Consider the following 24,224-nt stretch of genomic DNA (forward strand, 5'->3'; position numbering starts at 1 on the left):
GTGCTCTCCTTTTGGTCCCAAAACAAGCCCCCAGAAGGTTGTTACCGTTTTCAGGTCCTGCTGAGTTATCACTCGTGTTTACAGATGCCAGAAACTATTTCCTTGGTGTGGACATCTCTCCCAGGCCAGGCTACAATCAACCAGAAAACAAAAATAGCAGTGGAAGCTGGAGGCAGGACAAGAGAGAGAGATTTATGTGTGGTGTGGTTTCAGAGAAGCAGCTTGAAGCAACTTCAGCAGCTGATGCTCCACACCTTGCACAGAGCAAGTGCTCCATGCACAGAGCCAGGGGCTGGATTGGAACCAAAGAATGTGTGGTTCTGTCACATGTCTGATCCCTGGGGCCACCCAATCCTTGCTTCCTGCTTTAAAATACATGGAAGATGCTGTGAAGTTGTTAAATACGGTGTGTTGATGGCAGAGCTGTCGGAGCTGGTGGCACCAGATGGGCAGCAGAGCCCAGCACTGGCAGGGAAACGTGTTTAGTGAAGTGTGTGGTCTGTGCAGTGTCTGTGTGTGTGTGTTTGAGTCTGTGTGTGCCTGAAGGTGGGTGAGTGCACATGTGGCTGCACCTTGTGATGGACTGTCCAGTTTGCTTTGTCCTGATTGATTCGTGAGTCTTTAGATGAGGAGGAAAATAATGGAATCATAGAATTATAGAATGGTTTGAGTTGGAAGGGAGCTGAAAAGTCATCCAGTTCCAACCCCCCTGCCGTGGGCAGGGCACTTTCCACTAGCTCAGGTGGCTCCAAGCCCTGTCCAACGTGGCCTTGGACACTGCCAGGGATGGGGCAGCCACAGCCTCCCTGGGCAACCTGTGCCAGGGCCTCCCCATCCTCACAGGGGAGAATTTCTTCCCAATATCTAATCTAAACCTTCCCTACTTCATCTTAAGGCCATTCTCTCTTGTCCTATCACTACACCCCCTTGTGTCAATAGCACAGAAAGGGCCACTCAAGTAAATCTCAAATTAACTGTGGGTCAGTTCCCCACCAAATTACTGCGGTTACTGCACCCACTCTTTACCCACAATGATGGGCTCTGAATAGTGGTTTTGGTGTTGTGGGAAGAGGTAACAACTGACTGCCCAGTTTGGGAGCAGTGAGAATGAGGAGATGGGGTGTAGGAGCTGAGGTTCCCATGGGTCTGCTATGGAAATGGATGGATCCTTCTGGAAGTGTGATGGATTGCATGTCCCTCACACTGAGATGGGTTCTTTGCAGCCGAAGACCAGGGGAATGGACCTTGAGGTTAATGGGCTGAGTGAAGGTAGAAGAAATGTCCAGAGGCCCTTTCCTTCTGGGAACATCAAATGAACCAGCAGCAAGGAAGAATTTTAAGGAGAATACTCTGTTTTAACAGCCTCTGAATTCCAGCCATCTGCACTCATTCTTTGGGCTTTCCTATTTGATGGCTTCAGTCACCATATTTTTGAGATTAGTGAGGTATGATATAGACCCATTGTCGTGGTCTAGCCCAGACTCTGCTCCCAGGTACAATAATTTCCAGTTCTGAAAATGCACTCCATCATCCCAACACCAACAGAGAGGTCACTCTGTTGGAGAACTGGGCTCCAGAAGGATTTTATTGTACTTTCCACATCTATTGAGGGCAGACCAGCCAAGGTAATGTGGGACAGCTCCAGGTTCAGGCTGGTGGCATGGCCAGCAGTGCTTAACTAGGCTGACAAAGCAATCACACACTGATATGTCTTTTTTTCCCCCCAGGAGACCACCACATTGTGCAGCTTCAGCTCAAGTCCAAGGAAACGGGTATGACCTTTGCCAGCACCAGCTTCGTCTTCTACAACTGCAGCGTCCACAACTCGTACGTTCCTTTCCTTTGATCCCTGCTTCCCATTCCGCCCCTGGCTCTGCCACAGAACCCCCTGATGATGGGCATGTGTCCCTCGGGAAGCTGGTTATGTGTGGAGGTGACATGGGGTCGGGGTCACTTCTGTGGTAGTCAGGATGATGGGGTCCTTCCCGAGAAGACCAAGAGTATGGGGACCAGTAGTTCTGCAGGCAGAGCGTCACATTAGGGGCAGTTTGCCACAGAATTGAGTCAGGACTGGGTCATGACCTCAGCACGTGGCCCCCACATCTTCCTGTTAATCAGGTGTTTGTGGATGGCTGGATCCTGCCCATAATATGCACCTCCAACCCTCACCCATCTTGCCAGTCCCACCAGCAGGAGTCTGCCTCAGGTGGTTAATATGGGATTGGTCTTTCCAGTCTGGAAGGTTGGTTCATGCATGATGTGAAGTGAGAAGGGAACACCCAGCTGATTCCCTCAAGACCATCTTTTCCATGCTGTGAGCTCCTTTCCTGCCTCCCACCCCATTTTTCTGGGGTTCAGCTGCCACCCAGGGCTGCTCAGGAGCTGTCCCACCACAGCAGATCTTCAGCTCCCCCACAGAAAGATGCTCTTCCAGTGGGATGATCCAGCCCTGAGCAAGGCTGAGCAGCTCTGTCCCCACCACTGAGCCTGTTCAGAAGTGCCAAAAGCACGTAATTACTGCGGCTCAGCAATTCACAAGGAAAGGCAATTCCTATTTCCATGTTCCTGCTGCTTTGACAAACAGTGTCAGAAAGCAAGTGTTGGTGGGGAGAGCAGGAGAGATGGTGGTGTTAAATATTTATGGCATGTTTTGGTTCCTTACTTGACAAACTGTACTACACTATCCATTTTTAATTCGATGTATCAGAGCAAGCACTTGTTACCAATTTGAAGAATAAGTTGCTGTACCAGAGCTGAGGGTGGATTGGAGCTGAGCAGGATTTCCCAGAGACAGGGGAGAGGGTGTGTGGATGCCTCTTAAGCTCAGACAAGCTCTGCTGGAGGCAGTTTTTTTCTCTCCTGCCCATTAAAACCCCAGTAAAAACCAGGAAAATTTACCTCCTTCAAGGTCCCTTCTGGTACTTTGGAGTCTGCAGCTTTATAGGATCTTAAAATCAATAAGGTTGGAAAAGACCTCTAAGATCTCCAAGTCCAACCATCAGCCAGCACCACCACCATGTTCACCATCAAACTATGTCCTCAAGTGCCACAGCCACACGTTTTTTGAGCACTTCCAGGGATGGGGACTCCACTACTTCCCTGAGTAGCCTATGCCAGGGCTTTACAACCCTTTAAATGGAAAATAATTTCCTAATACAATATAAACCTCCCCATGGCACAACTTGAGTTCGTTTCATCCCATCCTGTCCCTTGTTCCCTGGGAGCAGAGCCTGATTTCCCCCAGCTCCCCCCTCCTGTCAGGGAGTTGCAGAGCCAGAAGGTCCCCCCTGAGCCTCCTTTTCTCCAGGATGAGCCCCCTCAGCCCCTCCTGCTGCTCCAGCCCCTTCCCAGCTCCCTTCCCTTCCCTGCACACGCTCCAGCCCCTCCATGCCTTGGACGTGAAGGTCTCCAGAGTGTGGGTGACCAGGATTGTGCAGAGAGTTTGTTATGGCTCCTTTTGGTTGCTGGTGAGCAGACATATATTACATTTAAAAAGAACTGTGATGTAGGTGTAAGTCAGTGCTGTGACACAGCCAGGAGAGGTGTTTGCAGCTCTTGCTCTGCAGAGCCCCTGGGGACAGGAGAGCAAAACCTTGTAAGGTGGAGAGAATGGCTCTTTCCTACATCCTGAGTAGGTGATGTCCTAAATATGCCCTCTGCTTCCCAGGTAGCTGCTCCAGTGGTCTGTACTTCTCTGCTGAGGTGAAGGAAAGAAAAATGCAGTTAATATATTTGCAGGAGCCTCCTCACCCTGGTCAGAACTCACACTAATAAACCTGTGGGACACAGAGGGAGAAAATTCCCTGCTTCATCCTTGACTTTTTGATTTTGGTGCATCCCACTTGGTTTCTGGCCTCTGTGTGTGAGGATTAACCCCATGGAACTGCTGGTGCCCAGGGTTTGCCTTCCATGGGCATCACTCCTCCCACCAGTCCCTCATTTGGCCACCTTCTCCTGATGTCTTCACAGCTACCAGGGCACTGGTGCAGCTCAGTGTGGAGGCAGCCAGGCTGCAGTATTTTCCACCCATCCCCTGATCTTGTATTTTTTTATTTCCACCTATCCCCTGATCTCATATTTTCTTATTTCCACCCATCCCCTGATCTCATATTTTTTGTTATACCCAGTATTTGGGCAAAAATGTGGATGCCTCTTGTGTGTGAAGCCAAGAACTTGCTGATAGTCTGAATAAAAGTTGCAACAGGGCAATCAAAATGCAAGAAATATTTATTATTCCTCCAGTTGCAATGATACGAATGCAACCTAAATTAACTAATAAACATGAGATTCTTGTGATCCCAGCAACAACCAGCTCAGGCCATGGCAAGTCCAGCACCATCCTGCAACCTGATGGTGTTGTGTCAAAAAAAAATCAAAAAACCCATGTTTACCAGGCTGTGTTTCCCTCTGAGAAAGGCTCTCAGCCTCAAGGCCTGTCCTGTTGGCTGATGGGACCCTGCTGGCCAGGTGACTGCTCTTTCTCTCTGTTCCCAGGTGTCTGTCATGCGTGGAGAGCCCCTACAGGTGTCACTGGTGCAAGTACCGCCACGTGTGCACCCACGACCCCAGCTCCTGCTCCTTCCAGGAGGGACGAGTCAAGATGCCTGAGGTAGGCAGGGGCACAGGGTGTGTGTCAGGGGTTGATGTCACCTGTCACATTAACAGCCCAGGAAGCCTTTTCCACCTCCAGTCCCACCCTCACCCTCCAGGAGACCCTCACCTCTCTCTCTGTACACAGCTCCTCTGCTCTCTGCTCTGCCAAAATCTCAGGGAGCTTCTCCCTCCCTCCCACACGCTACAGGGAGTGGGTTACCTTGGAAAATCATGACAAACTCTGGCACCAAGGGGCTGGGAGGGATGGAAAACACTGGTAATACGTCTCCAGGAGAGAAGGAAATACTCTACTCTAAGCACCTCTCCCAGGCAGTTGAGATCTGGGAAGGATTTAGGGCTTTATCCATGGTACCAGTAGATTTCTGCCACGCTTTGAACACCTTTGTGGCTTCATGGATTTGAAGCCTAATGGTCAGTGCCTCAAACTGCCTCCAGATGAGGCCAGGAGATGCCTCATTGCCAGCCACTGAGCTGAACTGGACCTTGGGGCTTAACACAGAGCTGCAAATGCTGCCTGGCAGGTACTGTGACTAACGAGCACTCGCAGACAAGTGGAGCTAGGGAGAATACAAATAGGAAGCTACTTAATTACTTCCTGGCCAGGAACGGGTCTGAAAGCATCCTGGGCTGTCTGGTAAATGACCTGAGAGGGCTGGTTGTTTGCCTGGCCCCAGGGACCAGTACCCATTAAGAGATCTGATACCTGCTGAGCCACCAGGGCACAAGTGGCTGCTGAAGACTCTGGAAACGTGTTCTGCATTCAGAGGGTGAAACCCTCGCTGTTCCCCGACCTGCCTGCTGGCTCTGGTGTCTCTAATGTGGTCCCCCACTTACCTCCAGCCCCTGCTCCAGCCCAGCTGAACCAGAAGACCCACATGTAGTGTCTTCACATTCCCATGGCATCCCTGTTCCCTCCCACCCCTTCCATAAGTGCTGCTTGAGATACCACATATGTGCTGGTTGAGGTGTCCTGCATCAGAACTTCTGACCTGCTGTGCCACTGGGACAACCCGTAAATATTCATGAGTTCTCAGTCTACCAGGATGCAGAATTTGTTGTAAACTTGCTGGAAAACATGCTGAGGAGGTGGAGGGCTTGGCACCTTCCACTGGGTGGTGAAGGGTTGAAGGAAAGCAGCTCAAAGTTCAGCCCTTCTGAAGGTTATCTCAGCCAGAGAGGGACTATTCCCTCACGTGGAGCCTTGGCACAGTTTGTCCAGTCCTGCTGCCCACAGATTTCTGTGCCTTGCACTTCAGGGGCTGGAAGGGTCTCTTGCTGAGTGGAATCCCCTGGGACACTTTGTCTCAGCTTCCCACTGAAACACCACTGCAAAACCATCACCACCACTGATCTTCTCTGGCTCCTCTTGGGGTGTCCCATGTACCAAGCAGAGGACTCACCTTCCCAGTTCCCACCTCTTCTCTCCTCCAGCCCCCTGTCCAAAAAGAAATGCCTACAAACCTTAGTGGATGTCCTGCTCCCTCAACCCCTATCACACCCCTGGTATTCAGGACACTGCTCTCATCAGAAAGGAGACCACGAGAATGATCCCACTTTCTTAGGGAATGGGCTGGGGATGGCACAGCCCCTGGTCTTTATCCACTTCAAGGCCTTGCTCTGCAGAACTGGGGAGGAAGGGAGTGGGCTCATCAGACTCTGCAGATCTGCCTGTTTTAGCTTTATCACCTCTCTACTAGTTTGGTTTCTGAAAGGTGTTCTCTTCAGACCAGGAGACAGCTCCAGCCTGGGGGGCTTTGTCTGCCAGCAGAGTTTTTTTTTCTCTCTTCTATCCCCTTAAACAGAGAATTTCCTGCTAAGCTTCATAAACTCCCTCTCTGATCTTGCAAAGCTGCTCTGTGGGATTTGCATGGCACAGGGAGAGGCACAAACCTGACCTTGGAAGACAACTATTGGTCTCCAAGGCAATGACAGCATCATGTGAGACATGGATGTTACACGGGTCATTCCCAACAGGGGCTGCGGCAAAACCATCTCTGAGCACAAATGGGACCTCTTTCCCCTGGGATACAGCATTTGGCACTCAGCTGCTCAGCTCAGGAGCTGGGTTTCCTGTCTACTGGACAGAGGAAACGCTTCCCAAGCACTGGAACTACAAAGTCTGGAAGGATAATGGCCTTCCAAACCCCAAAAGTTTCCGAGCTTCCTTTCTGCCTGGGAGTGTGAGAAATACCCTGTAACTTCAGAGTCCCTCTCATTCCATTTGTGTGTTTGTGGCTGTCAAGGACACTTGGGCTGGGGAAGGATGGCATCACAAGTGCATTCTGACAAAGAGATTTACAACCCCTCTGTGGCCAGGAAGGTTTTTGTCAAATGGCACTTTGAGCAAACGCTGTGTCGTGTCTCCCACGCTTCTCTTGAAAAACCACCTTCCCACTGACTCATCCCTCTCACTGCAACTTCCACTGCCTGTTTTTCACTTTCACCTGCAATGCTATCATTTTCTGTCCTGCACACTTGCCTGTTTGTTGAGTGGGTTCTTGGAGCAGTAGAAACCATTGGGTATCTTGAAGCCACACCTGGCTCCTCATTTCCCATCCAGACCTTCACCCAGCTCCTGGTGACTCACAAAGTTGCCAGGACTGAGGTTCAATTCCAGACTTCCCAATGCCACCTTCAGCAGTGCTTGGAACGCACCATCATGTTGAGTGGCTCTGTTCTTACTGGCCTCTCATCTCCATGCTTCTTTCAGTCCTTTCCTCTGGAAGTATTTAGATCCCTGGAGGATGAGGAGAGGGGAGTGTTTCCTACCATCCAGGCATGAGTACCTGCTAAATCAGTAAGTCTGGAGGGAGGACTGATGGGAAGCTGTACCACCAGTGTGGGGTGGATGGACCATCCCATTTGCAGTCTTTCCATGGGTTTGCTGAGCAGATTAGCTTGGGCATCTTCCAGGATCTTGCACCAAGAGACTCCTTGCCAAGCAAACAAATATTGGTGTTGCTCTGTCATATGGACCTGTGCCAGGAACTGCTTCCCTCTGTAGTCATCACTGCTGGCCTGACAAGCCTTCTACCCTCCCCCTCACTATGGCCTTCACCTTCTCTTGTAACACCCACCCTCAGGTGATTTTTGTTCTCTGTTTGCCTGTACAACATCTTGCCATCATGTGGGAAGAGACTTCCCACTCTCCAGATGGCCTGGGCTGCAAATGGACTCGCTGGGCTGGCACCCATCACCCCTGGACCAGCCTGGAGTGCTTTGAAGGGAGGTTTGTGCCCTTGTGTAACTTTCTGACTCCATCATTTCCTTAGGACACCTCACAGCTTTCTGGATTCCCATGGGCTCAGCCTTTCACTTAGGTCTTCTTGATGTTCTCTGAGAGGATCTGGGGATTTTACTTTAATTTTAGTGTGATTTGCTGATTAATTTAGAATGCTGGATGAATTTGAGGCTGATCCAGTGGGACAGCAGAAAGGCTTTGGCCATGACCCACATTGTCCAGAAGGCAAAATGCTGTTTGTGTCTGTGTAGCCTGTGATCTGCCATCCAAGGGGAGCCTTTGAATGGCATCATGGATAGCTGGGACCAGCCAGCCCCACCTGGCAGAACAACCAGAGACGGGGAAAGGACAGAAAAGGCACATCCCTCACCATCAACATGGAGATATGACTTTCTTTCCTGTCATTTGTCAGGTGGATCAGCTCTGCCTGTGATAGATCTGGATCAACTAGTCTGGGAGCCTTGGGAAAGCCCGTGTTTGCTCCAGTGAAGAACTCCAGCGTGGTCATAAAGCAAGAGTATTTATGATTATGGCACTGATCTTAATCACACGGGGTTGACAAAGTCCCTGGATGATTTGTGGCAGAAATGCTTCACCTTGGCGTGTAATTTCCCTTTACAGCAGGTTTTCAAAAACCAGGCCCACTGGCTTGAAATACACTGAGTGACTTCTTGCTTTATAAAGGGGAGCTGATGTTATCATTACTGAGGGCAGGAAGGGAAAACACGAGGAAAAAAGAGCATTTTAATACTGAAGTGGATTGTTGTTGTTGCTGTTGTTGTTTTTCCCAAAAAGCTGATGGCAAAAGTGGAGAGAATTAGTCTCAGATACAAAAGGGAGTGGGCTGAGTTTCTGTTTTTTTCTTGGCCATCCTGTCTCTGCTTTTGACATTTGTTGCTGACCATAACTAAAGTCACAGTGCAGGCTTAGAGTTTGAACACAAACCAGACTAACACACTGTGAAATCAACCCTGACTTACCTGACACAATTACCAAGTAAGAGAGCTCAGTCATTTTCTTCTGTAAATGGGCATGACAGTCAAAATTTTGAGGGGAAACTGAGGCGAGGAGGTGGAAAACAATTGATCTGAGGGTCTCCAGTGGGACAGAAGCTGTAGAAACAGCTCCTGTCTCTCCTGATTTGCATTGCCCATCTCATCTTTGTACAGATCTGCTCTGATCCAAGGGGGTAATTTTCACTTCATCAGTGTTTCTGTCCAAGGATGGGGTGCTGGGGTATCCTACTTGAGTTGATGGGATAAAGGATTAAATCTTTTTGTTGTGCCTTTTTCTCTAAGATGAACACTATGTTGTTCCAGGCCTTGCAAGGATTTTAGCTTTGTGTAGGGAAAAAAGAGGAGAAAAAAATGGCAAAAGCCAAAAGCAAGCCTAGATAACAAATCTATTATTCACTGGCTTTAACAGATACATAATCATTTAATTACCTTGAAGGAGGTTTTCATCTCTCCCTTCTCAGACGATTTGTGTGTGCATGTGTTTTCCTTCCTCCCCCAAACAGGCTTTTTTATTAAAAGGATTTTCATCTGCTGCCTAAAAAGGGAACAGAAGAAAAGATCTTGCTCCAGAGTGTTTTATGTCGAGTTGTTCGTGCTAATGACAGCAGAGCCCACATAAAAGAAACAACTGCTTCGAATATTAATTTGTCAAAAGAGATAGAAAGCCTTGTGAGCTGTATCCTGGAAGCAGCTGCTGAGGAGCAGAGCCTGCTTTGCCCAGTGTTTGCCCGTGCCTTGTGCTGAACTAAAAGCTCTACCAGTGGCCTCTGCAGTGGTGTGCAGTGGTTTAGCTCTGCCCAGCTCCTTGTCCTTCTTGGGAATGGGTCTTTTTGGAAAAAACAGGGAAAAAGGAAGGGGAAAAAAGAAGGCAGAGAGTGATGATGACAACTCAGTATGAACTGACTGACTTCTAAGGAGCAGTTGGATAATGTCCTTAATAATAGGCTTTAAGTGTTGGTCAGGCTGAAGTGGTCAGGCAGGTGGTTGTAGGTACCTTCTGAGCTGAACATAATTTACTCTACTCCTATCCTATCCTATCTTATCCTATCCTATTCTACTTTTATCGTATCCTACTTCTGTTCCCTTCTAGTCTAGTCTAGTCTATTCCACTGTCCTGTCCTATCCTATCCTATCCTATCCTATCCTATCCTGCTCTACTTCTATCCTAGCCTAGCCTAGCCTAGCCTATTTTACTTATATCCTATCCTACTTTTTTTCTATTTTATTCTAGTCTAGTCTAGCCTAGCCTAGCCTATTCTATCCTACTATCCTATCCTACTTCTATCCTATCCTATCCTATCCTATGCTATCCTATCCTATCCTATCCTATCCTACTTCTATGCTATCCTATCCTACTTCTATGCTATCCTATCCTATGCTATCCTATCCTATTCTTTCCTATCCTATCCTATCCTATCCTATCCTATGCTATCCTATCCTATCCTACTCTTTCCTATCCTATCCAATCCTACTTCTGTTCCATTCTATTATATTCCATTCTAGTCTAGTCTAGTCTAGTCTATCCTACTATCCTATCCTATCCTACTTCTGTCTTGTTCTACTTCTCTCCTACCCTAGCCTAGCCTAGCCTAGCTTATTTTACTTATATCCTACCCTACTTTTGTTCTATTTTATCCTACCCTAGCCTAGCCTAGCCTAGGCTAGCCTATTCTATCCTACTGTCCTAGCCTATCCTATCCTACTTCTATCCTATCCTATTCCTATCCTATCCTATCCTATCCTACTTCTATGCTATCCTATCCTACTTCTATGCTATCCTATGCTATCCTATGCTATGCTATGCTATGCTATCCTATCCTATCCTACTTCTATCCAATCCTATCCTACTTCTAGGCTATCCTATCCTACTTCTATGCTATCCTATCCTATCCTATGCTATCCTATCCTATCCTATGCTATCCTATCCTATCCTATCCTATCCTATCCTATCCTACTTCTATCCTATCCTATTTCTATCCTATCCTATCCTATCCTACCCTCTTCTTTGTATTAATGCCCACGTCTCCTCATCATGGACTTCATCTGTAGTAAACCCAGCACTGCCCTTCCCCATCCTGCTGGTACATCCCTCTGTGATTCAGGAAGGACTTTGCCTCAAGGTCTCAAAAAACAGTCCAAAGGTCCCATTTTGTCCTCTTCCTAAGGTGTAGAAGAAAGGCACAGTGGCCACCCCCTCCCAAAATGCTCCCCACTGCGCCGAGTGGCTGCACTGGGGAGGGGGCAGAGGACCTGCTGGGCCATGGGGTGAGCAGGACCAACTCCTTGCTCCCTTTGCATCAACAAACCTCCTGGTGATGCATCTTCAGCTGTTGCTGTGGCAACTGCTTGGTTTCCATCCCTCTCCCGTTTCCAGCTTCACTTAACCCATCTAGAGAGGCTTCTGCTGGAAGCAGCAGCACGGGGAGAGGAGAAAACCCATCTCTGCTCCAATGAATGCCCCTCTCATTTCTCAGGGACTGCAATGACAGCTGCAGCGAGGCCAATTCCAGAGCTCCCAGTCCTTCCCGGCTTTCAATTATCCACTCACTTCTCCTGGCACCTGTCTGTCATCCAGGGGAGGGTGTGAGGTGTGGTTTCCATGGCAACTGCAGGCAACCTGCTGCCTTCAAGTGCTGTGAGCAGGCAGGGGGACCGGCACAGCCACCCCATGTAGATGGGATGTGGTGGGGGGATGCACATGTTTTGTGCCACCTGCTTTTGAGCAGCATGAGGGGTTGGTGTTTATCATCTATCTCGCTCTTAGAAGGGTTTCCAAGAGTGGGTGAAGGGGTTCAGTCTGGTTGGCATCCTGTCCAGGGAGAGGCAGGGGTAATCTGGGAGGAGGCTGGAGCTGACAGTGTGGATCCAGCTGTGCCTCAGGGCTCCTGGTGTTTTGGCATTTCAGCTCTGATCCACCCTCACAGCTCTTTCCTAGAAAAGATGTGTACTGCAGTGGGTACATCCTCGTCAGAGGGGGTGCTTCAGATAATCATGAGAGGAAATTAAACCCAGAAATTGGAGGCTGGGCAGAAAGCTTTCTCCTCGTTCACGGAGTCCTGTTAGAGCATGAAAATGCTGCTCAGAGCCACTGATGAGCCACAGGTTTTATTGCAGCAGATGAGAGTTATATTTCTGATTGAATTACTTGGACATGTTCACCTTTCTGTGCCCCTGATTCCCTCACACTTTCTGATTTGGGTAAACACTTTCAGTTAATAGGTGCTTGTACAATACTTAGTTCCTGGAGCCGTGATCTCTCAGTGGGGGCTGCTCATAAGAAGTCTTTGAGCATGTACAAACAAATTAGATAATTTGCTGTTGTTTGCAAGTCACGGTGACTTGCACTGAGGTGAAGAAAAAGATACATGTGAAGTGGCTTCTTCTGTTATTTTTGGGTACCTTTTGTCATCTCTGAGCCATTTTGCCCTGCAGTCACCCAGCTGGCAAGGGAAAAGGCTGGTAACTTGTTCATTGTCTGCAGGATTTCATGGATTCTTAGGTGGTTTGGTGGGAAGGGACCTTAAAGATCTCGTAGTTCCAACACCTTGCCACGGGCAGGGACAACTTCCACTAGCCCAGGTTGCTCCAAGCCTTGTCCAACCTGGTCTTGGACACTTCCAAGGATCCAGGAGCAGCCACAACTTCTCTGGGCAACCTGTGCCAGGGCCTCCCCACCCTCCCAGCCAGGAATTACTTCCTAATATCCAATCTGTCTCTTTTATCTAATATCTAATAGCTAATCTATTTCTGATTTTTACTGTGGTGGATCTGCAGGAAATCTGTCCTGGTGCACAACATCTCCTACCAAATCACAAAAGCAACTGAGAAATGGTGGGAAAAGGCCTCCCTGAGGGCAGTTCATCCTACCTTAATACACAGCTTGTTGTCTTAGAGCTTTGCCTCTCCAGCCACCTTGTGAGTGACTGATCAAGGACCTGTTTGTGTGATTTCCAGGAGCAACTCAGGGAGATTAATTGGAATAGAGATGTAAGAAGCATCTGACACTCAATACCGTGTCCCAGCTAAATGTTTTTCATAACAGTTGGGCTGCTCATCTTTGTAATGCAAGATTATTTATCCCACAGGACAGAGGGATCTCAGAATGCAACAGGGTAATGTTCATCTGTCCCTGCCAACACGGCATCCTTGGAAAAACATCGGGAAGAGCTTATGTTGTTTTGAATAGCCCAGCTCAGTGCAATGCCATTGTCATGCCTCAAGTGGCTACAGGGTTTTCTGGCTCTCTGGACATCTGTCAGGACTGCTAAGATCAGTCTGGCACCCTGCAGTGTGAGGGAGGAAAGACAGTTCCCCATTCAGACTTAGTCCAGGGAGATGTCTTGGCTCTGAAGCCAAAAGATTTTGCTTTTCTCCATTGTAGCATCAGCTGCATTCACTGCTTTGGGACATGTGAGCTTTTGGGGCCTGGCCAAGGGGAAACATTCTCAGGATGTTGAAGCTGCAGATAAGAGGTGAGGCTGGAATGTGTCTCCTGCCTTGCTTGGGGCACCTCCAGGAGGCTGAGCCCAGACCCTCCTTCTCTGCCTTGAGTCCATTTGCTTTGGCTTGGGTGTTATCTCCTGCTGTCATGGCTCTTGGTGAGGGGGAGGATGACAAGAGCCACGATATCTTGGTCCTGACCTTCCCACTGTGGAAGCCAAAGTCTTTGAGCTTCTGTCCTGGTTTCTGAAGGAAGTGGGTTTGCATCAACATGGTCTGTGTGTGCAACCTCCGGTCCAACTGGTCCTCCATCTCCTCTGTTCACTTCTGAACTCATTGGGAATTCCTGGCCTAGTTGGGCCAAAGTCTGGAGCTCTCAAAGGCACCGAGTTCCTACCAACTTTGTAAAACTGGGCAGCTTTAGAGGAGGAATAGACTTTCTGTCCCCTCTTAGGAGGAAAGCGCTACAGCTTGGGCTCAACCCTTGTTAGACATCAGAAATCCCCATGTGAGAGTGTTGCCATGGGAATCCTTCTCACTTCTGAGCAAGTCTTAGCTGGATAATGTCCCTTACTTGTGCAAAACCTATTTTTTGACACAGATGAATAGTAAACTTCGTTGAGGAGTGACATGTCCATGTCACTGTTACCTGCATGGATGAGCAGAAAGGGGTATTATGTCGATGCTCAAACTTTTCAGCTTCACTGGGCTGCTGGGGTGCCAGGCAGAGATGTGCAGTGATATCAAAGAATCACAATGTTTTGAGTTGGAAGGGACCTTAGAGATCATCTAGTTCCAACCCCTCTACCATGGGCAGGGACAATACACATGAAAGGGCTTGTGAACTTCTGATGAAGTCCTTATAGAAGGACAGAAGGCTGGCTATGAAGGGTGGAGATTTAAATAATCATAATTGGAGAAGAAGTTAATTACTGCTTTACAAGCTGCCTGTGCTTTCCACAGCTTTGCACAACCCATTTTCCTATGTGTGTTATTCAGAAGGACTGTCTTATTTTACCAGTGTTTTCCTTTAACAAATGACAGACTTTGTCCAAGTAAATACATGGTCATCTTGTCTCTTGAGCATACACCACCTTCTTCGATGCACATGATCATATTTCTTATGATTTCCAAACTCAGGAAACACCAGAATTGAGACTGTTCACATGTCTCCAGTAGCTCCTTTCTGGTGAGCAGATGGACCTCATGACAAAACCATCTACTATTTTTGTCACTAGTCCACTCCCCTCATCCAGTGACCAGAAGGCTCCTGCTCTCTGGATCATTACTTTTCCTTCTGAGAGTGTGTCAAAGAAGTAAAGGGCTGAAAAAAAGCTAATGTTGTGTCTCTATTTAAAAGGGATAAATGTGGCTCTTGGATAATTATGGCAGCCTGACCTTGATCCTTGCGAAATAATGGACCAGCTAAGAAAGACTCTATTAATAAAGAATTAAAGGAGGGCAAAATCATTAATGTTCATCAGCAGAGATGTGTGGACTGACTTCAGAGGCAGAATAGTCCTGGGTTGGATCAAGCTCTCAACAGACCTGGGTCATTTCCCAGCACTGTCTGCATGGCCTTGGGGGAGTCACTTTGCTCCCAATCAGCAGGATTTGGCAGGGATCCATGGGAGAGGAGGTTGGTTTTATCTTCATTTAGTTCCTGCTTTAAAGTACCCACTTCCAGGGTACCAGCACCGCTCGTCGCTCTCCAGCCTTCACAGCATCGAGGGCAGGAACCCAAGAGGCTCTGGCAGCTGGGCTGATGCTCTGCTATCCATCAGTGGTGAGGCCCTGGCACAGGTGTCCCAGAGAATCTGTGGCTGCCCCATCCCTGGAAGTGTCCAAGGCCAGGTTGGACACGGCTTGGAGCAATCTGGGCTAGTGGAAGGTGTCCCTGCCCATGGCAGGGGGTTGGAATGCAATGAATTTTAAGGTCCCTTCCAACCCAAACCATTCCATGATGTCCTGGTGTCCTTCCCTCCAGCTACGATATCTGTGCGCTGATCTGGACAAGCCAGCACTGAAATCACAGAATCACAGGATAGGCTGAGTTGGAAGGGACCCACAAGGATCATCAGCTTCCTCATGAGAGGAAGAAGAGGGGCAGACACTGATCTCTTCTCTGTGGGGATAGGACCCCAGGGAAAAACCTGAAGTTGTGTCAGGGCAGGGTTAGGCTGGATATTAAATAAAGGTTCTTCCCCCAGAGGGTGGTTGGGCACTGAACAGGTTCCCCAGGGCAGTGGGCACAGCCCCAAGGCTGCCAGAGCCCAAGGAGTGTTTGGATGATCCTCTCAGGCCCATGGTGTGACCCTTGGGGATGGTCCTGTGTAGCCACCAGAGTGCACAGAGCTCAAACAGGGCCACATCTCTTCCCTAGGCAGAGCACCAGCCACCTTTTCCCAGGCACCAGAATCCCTCGCAATATCCCTGACAAAAGACAGCTGGAATTTGCTCCTGAGTGCTTGGAAGACTCTTAACTAGAAAGGAGCCACCAGAAGTGACAGAGATGCAAGGACTCAATTATTCCTTTGTTGTCTCTGCAGATGTTTACACTTCCCATAAATCCTGTTGCTTTCTCCTCATCAGCTGCCTTTAAAGTTCTGAGCATTTTCCTCATGTATTATTACTTTTGCTGTGCCAATAAATAAGCACACCATCAATCAAACTAACAACACTGCAAACTTAGGAAGTGCAGATAAAATATATGGTGCATTAAAAAATTCTTTGACCGGGTGAGCTTTTTTTTTTTTTTTTTGGAGCTGGTTTGATTGCTGCTGGTGTCGATGTAAATTTGGGGGAAGTATATCCGGAAATTTATGGAGCTTGGAATCCTGCCTACAAGGCATTGACCTGATTCCACTTTATAACACAATAACGTTCCCCGGCACCGTTTGTGTAAATTTTAAATATAATTTTTATGATGTTAAGAATTAGTGGTGTAATAATGTAAACACAGCGTGGACTGTAAGTCACCCCTTCCCCTCCCTCACTGGGAATGCTCAGCTCCTTGCTGCTTCCTTCTCCACATTATCCAGGGTCTGGGAAGCTGTGCAGGAGTTTAAAAGTGATTCATCAAAGGAACCAGCTTGTCAGCCCTGGAGCCTGAAGGCCTTCGTGTGCAGCAGAACGGGGGAGCTGCTGCACAAACCTCGGGTGGTGACCCCGGGTGACTGTGTGAAGGTGTGAGAGAGAAGTTCAGGCAACATATTCCAGGCAGTCCCTGCTGCCTCTCATTTGTGAACTTGCTGTTTTTCTGCTTTTTATCCAGGTGAAATCTGATTTCTCTAAAGTCAGTGAAAGGTTGGGGGGTTTTTTACCTCTTTTTTGCGTCTTTTTTGCCCGGATTTCCCCTCCTTTTTCTCATCCCTTCCCTTCTTTTTCTTTTTCTTTCTCTTTCCTTGTTCTGTGTTTGTCATGATGTTTTCTAATCTAATCTGATTTACAGAGCATCCAGATGCTGTGGTCTAGATATCTTTATAAATACCCAATCCCTGTCTCTCAACTCTTACCCTCTTGACTTGATTACAGCACAGTGTGGGCGGGTGAGAAAGCCACAGGGAGCACAGGGAAAAACAGAACATTGCAGCTCAGCAGAGGAGGTGAACAAAAGATGTATTTATTTATGTGATATGTGAGTAAATAACAGTCTGAGTTTCATTTCTTGTGGGGCCCCAAAGGTCTTGAGTGAGTAAATTCTGCTTCCCTCTTAGATTCACTTTACGGTTTGTTCCACACAAGATGGCTTGGACAAGGCACAAAGATGGTGGGTGGATGAGGGATATTGAAAAGAAAGTCCTAAAAAAAAACCCCTGAATTTGAGGGTGAAGAAATGGATTTCATGGCAGAAGAAAAAGGGAACTGGATGCTTTGAGATGAGTAATGAAGGAATTGGTGGTGGTGGCTGTGTCTGGACCTGAATGGAGATGACTCCTGCTCTTCTGGGAAAGGAAAGGTGAAAATCCACTGCCAAGGGTTGAGTTTATCTGGCCAAAGATTCCTCCAATAAAGTCAGTGATAGGTGAGCATTAAGTGGAGATCCAACCAGTGCTACCAGGGATCATGAGGAGCCAGTATGAGGGAAAAGTTGGAAAGATTCCCTCACCTGGATGCTCTGTGTGAGGAGAGATGCCCAAGTGAAGACGAGTGAACCGGGACAGCAATATAAGGTGGAGACTGTTGATGAGTGGATTGGTCAGTGTATTAAATCTTCATGGATGTTTTACCTGTTCCCATGTGGAATGCCTCCCATTCAAAGTAGATAAAACCCACGGTCTTTTGGAAAGTGGAAAACACTTTGATGACACTTCAGATCATAACCCTGGCCAAAACCAGTAACAGAGAGTGAAACTGTACAAAATAAGGTTGGAATAAAACCCATGTAGCATCACCAGGCTGTGAAAGATCCCTACATTCCTCATTCCTAGGAGAGGATGATAACTCAGAGTAGCTGGTCAGTCTCCAGCTTATATTGGGAAAAAGCAGGATGAAATTTCCATGAAATCATAACTCTAGATGTATAAAGCACCATAAAGGAACCTAACTAATTAGTTCAGGGCTGAGACCACACGGCCTCAGAGAGTTTTGGTCATTCTCTTTAGCAGAATCCTCCTGATGGCTCTCACTGGGGACTCACTCAGGTTTTGTGATGGAGGCCATAACACATATGGGAGAGGAAAGGTTCTCATATTTCTGAGACTTTTATTATTTCTGCAAGCTACAACAAAACACATTCACAGCCACTCTGTGAGGAGTTATAAATAAAGAAAATTAAACTACCATCGACCCAATGAGTCCAGCCCATTTCATGCGGTGTTTTCACTGCAAAAGCTCCCTGACTTGGTAATTGGCAAAATTTTGGTGATGTGAGGTGTGCATTGCAGCTGATAGGAGTAATTGGCAAGGGTGGGGGATATTGTTGTAAATGGTCTGACTCATTTGAAAGCATTTAAGGAATAGAATGAAGCTACACACACAAAATGAATCAACAACGATCCTCTGGATTCTGAACCAGCTGCCCTTAGAGTCAGGTAAAAGGCTTAATTTATTTTATACCAAAGGCAAAAGGGGTGAGATTATGCCCTTCTTTGGTGCAGTTGTTGGCAGTGTATTTTTATTTCCTCTACACCATGTGAAAACCATATTTTCCAGCCTAGGTGATGTCCATTGCAGAAGAGAAGGGTGCAGAGAAAGTGCATCCACTGTAAAATACCCAAGATAACTCTTTTTTAAGGACCCTTCTGCTTGGGTCTGCTCTGAGCAGCTTGTTGTTTTCCCCTCAAAAATACAAACCTGGCCAGGCACCCAAAGCTTGACACAGGCTGCAAAATGAGTTCTGTGTGAATCTGAACCCAGAGCCTGGTCCAAGCTCCGAGGTTTTATGCAGCACAACACCCAATGAAATTGCCTCTTCCCCTCCCCGTTTCAATTAGAAAGAACATTAGGTCAATCAGATAAAGCCACATTGGGAGGATTTCCTCTTTATGGCGCTTGCCTCTTCAATTATCTATAATGAACTTCCTCACAGCACTGCAAAGCTTTTTATATGCAAACGAATCCTGTTTTGGGGCTGCCTCAATCACGGCTTGTTAATGAACTTGAAACAAGTGTTATCGGAAAGGTTACAGCACCAGTGGTGGAGGGGGACGGGATAAAGCTCCACAAGAAAGACCAGGCTGAAGAGCTGGGATTGGCCTGCAGGTAACAGGGTGGACTATCTCCAACCTCCATCCTCCAGCTCCCATCAGAGGCTTTGCTGTTTGACAGACATCAAGCGAAATGCCCACTCTTGGGAAACGGCTGCTCAGCGGCAGATACGGCTTTCCCATCCTCCTGTCCCACTGATTCCCTCTGCCAATGCATCTCTCTCTCAACTCCTGTGGCTGGGGAGGGAAAAAAAATGGAGAGGATGTTGCCAAGGTCTTTTCTTCTGCCAGGAGAAAGAGAGGAAGCAGATGCAGAAGCCCCAGGACATGTTGGGCACCTGATGGGGAAGGGTCGGGGGTGTTGAAACCATTTAGTCCCAAATAGTGTTTACATGTGGTGTCTGCTGGCGTGATCAGCACTGGAAACTCTCTCTCTTGCTTTAATATGGCCTAGACCATCTCCTTCCCCTGTCCTCTGGTTTTTTATAGGTCTAAATCACACAGAGTTATAGATTATACCTCATTTTCTCATGCTGAGTATCTGCTTAACCCTGCATTTATCCTTAACACTGGTGTGTAGGACCATTGAACTCAAGGTTGGGAAGACTTTGTAGATGTTAAGCCTTGCTCTTTAATCAAGAAAAACACTTCTCTGGCACTTTAACCATCGTGTTTGAGCGTCAGTAACTCCCTAGAGATGTTCCATCACAGGGCAGCCCAGCAGCAGGAGAAGGGAGTGTTGGAACAGGGTGTAGCCCCTCAAGCACTCAATCCTCAATCCCCCCAAGTGCAGAGAATCACAGTGGTGAAGTTCATCACTGAATTGCAGTCACCTGTGGGCTTTCCCTTCCACCTCCAATGCTTACACCTTCCAACCAGGTTAACCTGATGGCCTGTTAAGCCTCAGTCCTTGGTATCAGGTATCAAGCCAGGCCTAGTGCCATTTTAGGGGGAAAATGGACACTGGACCCAGGATGGTTCAGCTCCACCCAGCTCCTGTCCAGGTTCTGGTGCCAACCTGGGCAAGGCCAATTGGAGCCCACCAGTAGCTCTCAGCCTCTAAGTGCAGATGGGAAATCACGTGGCCCTGAAGGACTCTTCTGTCTGGCATCCTCACCCAGGACAGACAGACCCTCTTTGGGGCTGAGGAAGGCTTCTGGACCTCACTGCAGGGATGCATTGGGTGGTTACTGGATTTTCCTCCTGCCCCTGGATCGACTCACATGTGCAATGTCATGACTGATGGCTCTTGTAATTCTGCTCGTGGTTGATGTAACTGCAGATGTTACAGGTCTAATCCGTTTCTTTATCTCCCTAAGCTGTTTGCTTCAGTAAGATGCTCCCACCATCTGCTCTAACAAGCTCCCAGGCTCTCAATAAGCCATAAATTCCACTTTTGAACCTTTCAGTTCTTTCCCCCCCTGAATCAGTCATTTTCCTTTTGCCCACACCTACAGATTAAGGTTGCACCTCTCTAAGGAAGTTCCCTGTCTCTGCTGGCCCCAGCTGGGCCTGGCTTTAATGTTGGGCAGGACAGGCTGAAATGGTGTTGCTCTCTTGACTGGGAAGGGTGGATGCATCATCATGATACTGGAGCTCTCCACAGAGAGCAAGCAATGTGCCAAATGTGAAAAGGAGGGGACAGACTTGAGTTTGGCATCTGGGAGTTCAAAAGAATCACCAAGGGGGACAGGCAAGCACTCACAGGGAGTGTGGTCTGTGCTTTTGTTTTGTAGCCCGCTGCAGTGGTTTATTTAAGGGATCCCATTTTATATCAAATGGCCTTGGATTAACCAGGAAAAAGCTGCAGTAATTTCCTAAAGATGTGGTAGCTTCCTAGAATCCATGGATGTGACAACTTGTCTGACTGTGCCGTGAAGAAGCAGCACATGGCCACTCTAAAGCTGTGCAAATTAATGACATTTTGAGTGCAGCCTCCTGCGTGCCACCTTTGGGTGTCCAGACCTCTCCCTTTGTGAGGGACACACCCAGAGGCACCAGATTAACAACATCCACTTGGCATTGCTCCTTTGGTGAGCCTTTCCGAGGGATCTCCACACATTGTGTAACAGTTGTTTCTTGGGAGATGTAATAAATATTTTGTCCTCCTCTAAGCCAAAATAAACTCTCTTTTTAACATCCCCGGCTCCATAGGTTGCAACACTTCTTGCTGGAGCTGGCTGGAGCTGTGCTTTTTATATAATGGTGTTGGGAAGCAAGGAATTATGCTCAGGTTTTGGCTTTATTCACTTCTATCACGGCATTGTGACTGGACTAAACCAATGGAGGGAACATGATTCCTTTTCCATTACCTGAATAACAGAGCAGGTATTAAAAACCACCAGAGGTGGCTTCCTTGGGTCCTGAAGGCTGAAAGTCTGCAGTGTAAGCAAGGGAGATAGGAAAGGATGGTCTGTGAAAGAAATCCTTCCTCTCCTGTTTATCTGAGCTTTCCCTGTAACACTCCCCCAATCCCCTGTAACGGACCGAGGTCCAGGGAGCTGCAAAGGATTTGTTAGCAGGCAAAGTGAGAAGGTTGAGAAGCATCAGAGGGCTCCACCTGGGGGTGGGAAACCCCATGTGGTGACTTGGTGTGCTGTCTGCTCTCTCCCCAGGACTGTCCCCAGCTGCTGCAGGCTGAGAAGATCCTGGTGCCGGTGGAGGTGATCAAACCCATCACGCTGAAGGCCAAGAACCTGCCCCAGCCTCAGTCGGGCCAGAGAGGCTACGAGTGCATCCTGAACATCCAGGGCAGCGAGCAGAGGGTGCCAGCCCTGAGGTTCAACAGCTCCAGTGTGCAGTGCCAGAACACTTCGGTGAGCGAGCCCTGTGTGCCTGGGAGAGCTGCAGGGGCCACAAAGGACCAAAAGTGCCCATAGCACTGTCCCAGTGGGATCTGGGGTGGTGTCACACCCTTTTTACCTTATTGAGGTAGAGAAGAGGCTCAAGAGATGCTTTATTGCCCTCTATAATCCCCTGAAAAGAGGGTGTAGCCAGGTGGGGGTCGGTGTATTCTCCCAGATAACAAGAGATAGGACAAGGGGAAATGGCCTCAGGTTGTGCTGGGGAGGTTCAGGTTGGATACCAGGAAAAATTTCTTCACTGAAAGAGTGGTTAAGCATTAGAACATGCTGTTCAGGGAAGTGGTGGAGTCACCATCCCTGGAAGTGTTTAGAAGACGTGTAGATGTAGCACTTGGTGGTGTGGTTTAGTGGGCATGAGGATATTTGGTCAAAGGTTGGACTTGATGATCTTGGAGGTCTTTTCCAGCCTCAATGATTCTATGATTCCAATCACAGTCAAGGAAATGCTGGTTGGTAGCTTGAAAACTGCCCCTTTTTCTCATCAGACTGGCTGGTGTCACCACACAGGAGTTGCTTCTGGCCCTGGAGCCCTAGATCCAGGTATTTGGCCATGCTGGAGCACCTTAGCCATAACCTATAAGGCATCATTGTCAGCTTAACCTGCTCATATCCTCACAGTGCCACAAACAGGGTTTCCAGATGGAGAGTTTAGGTTATTTTTCAGGGTTTTGGTGATGGGACATAAAAAACCCCATATAAACAGCCTGATGTGATGGGTGGAAAGAAGGGTGAGATCACAGAATCACAGAATGCTTTAAGTTGGAAGAAACCTTAAAGATCATCTCATTCCAACCCTCTGCCATGGGCAGGGGCACCTTCCACTAGACCAGGCTGCTCATAGACCCATCCAACCTGGCCTTGGGTTGAGTCAGACCTTCCTGCAGCCACTGACTCACCACATACTCTTTGGTGAGTCCCTTTCTCCCTCTGCCCACTTCCACTTCCCATCTGCAGTGCAGGACCAGTGACCCCCCTCCCAGGGAGCCCCTGTGAGTCACAACAGCACTGTCACCACAGCCGTGCCCGTTCTGGGGACGAATCAGTCGTCTGCCAGGAGCTGTTCCTACCTGCAATAGCGGTCTCTGCTTCTCCAGAGTCTTCTCCATGAGGTTCATATCTCCAAGATATGCATTTGAGTCATTTTCACTGCTGCTGCCGCGAGATGATTTATTAGTCAAAGAGCTAATTACAGGCTTTAGCCACTTCACCGCGGCTCTGCCACTCCACGCTGGGCACTGCTTGTCACAACATATTCTGCTGCATTAGGCACCAGCCGAACATCGCAGGCACTTCGCACATTTTACGATCATTTGCAAACAATCAACTTCCCAATGAGGCTCTTTTATTTGTTCCTTTGTCCCTCTCCCTCCCTCCTCCTGATTTTCATTACCGGTTAATGACCTGTGGGCTTCCAGGTTTGAGGCTTCACAGAAAGAGGTGCACTGAGAAGTTAAGAAGGTATTATGCTTTTTAAAAAAAGTATTTTCTTTTACGGTGGTGAAAAAGGGGTATTATATGGACATGGGCAGAGATTATGTATCTGTCCAAAGAGCCTTAGCAGGGAAGGAAGACCTTTAAAGACCCTCTAGAGCCAGGAATTCTCTGGCACACATAGGCATCAGCATGAATTACCTCAGGATGATTTTAAGCATAGTTGGGCTGAGCAGGAGATTAACTTCAGCCAGTCTCAGCTTTTGTGGGACCCAAGAAATGTCTCCGGTTTTGAGAAGCAATGGTTACTATTCCCACACCACCTGCCTGCCCCAAGAAGCTGCCAGTGCCTGGGACTGGAAAAGTGGGGTTCCACGAGTCCCCAGCTGGATTTCCTCATGGAATGCCTGAGTGCTGTGACTGCACCATTTTGATCTTAATGTCTGTTTTGCTGAACCAGAACACTCCAGGCTGTGCCAGAGCTGCAGAGGGTGGCAGGGCTGAGCCTCAGGGCTGATGCCAAGGCACTGGCACCCCATGACCTCCCTGCTGTGTGTTGTCTGTAGGATGCCTTGTCCCCCGTTTGGTGGTGGCTCAAGGGGATCTATTTCTTCTCCAGGAAGAGAGGCTCATTTGGGAATAAAATCAACTCTTTTTTCTGTGCTGCTTTCTGCCTCCTCTCCCTTTCCCTCTGCCCTCCCCTTTCCCTCTCCCTTGCTTTCCTTCTCTTCCTTCTCTTTGCTTCCCTTTCCTTTCCTTTTCTCCCCTTTTCTTTTAAAGGTCCTTTAACTCTGATTTGAGTTCTTTTTTCTTCTTCTTTTTTTTTTTTATTTCTGAGAAATGTTATTTCATTGTTGCTCTGAATTTGCCAGACACTGAGAGAAAGAGATGTGGAAGGGAGAGCCAGACAAAAGAAAGCAACATTCACACAGCTACAAAAAGGGAACAGAGAAGCCCTGGCTGTTTGAGC

The 24,224-nt window shown here is 48.1% G+C and overlaps 1 protein-coding gene across 4 annotated transcripts in view; it reads left to right on the forward strand.

The window, feature by feature from the left end:
• Window positions 1-24,224, forward strand: part of PLXNA4 (plexin A4) — a 451,641-nt gene that overhangs the window by 338,658 nt on the left and 88,759 nt on the right. For all 4 annotated transcript variants that reach the window (XM_027702477.1, XM_027702478.1, XM_027702480.1 and 1 more), the window contains 3 exons: window positions 1,728-1,827; window positions 4,495-4,609; window positions 21,575-21,775. In XM_027702477.1, the coding sequence (XP_027558278.1) occupies window positions 1,728-1,827; window positions 4,495-4,609; window positions 21,575-21,775 (416 nt within the window). The remainder of the gene's footprint in view (window positions 1-1,727; window positions 1,828-4,494; window positions 4,610-21,574; window positions 21,776-24,224) is intronic.

The sequence above is a fragment of the Neopelma chrysocephalum genome, unplaced genomic scaffold, assembly GCF_003984885.1.
Source record: "Neopelma chrysocephalum unplaced genomic scaffold, ASM398488v2 Primary Assembly neopelma1_187, whole genome shotgun sequence".
Classification (NCBI taxonomy): Eukaryota; Metazoa; Chordata; class Aves; order Passeriformes; family Pipridae; genus Neopelma; species Neopelma chrysocephalum.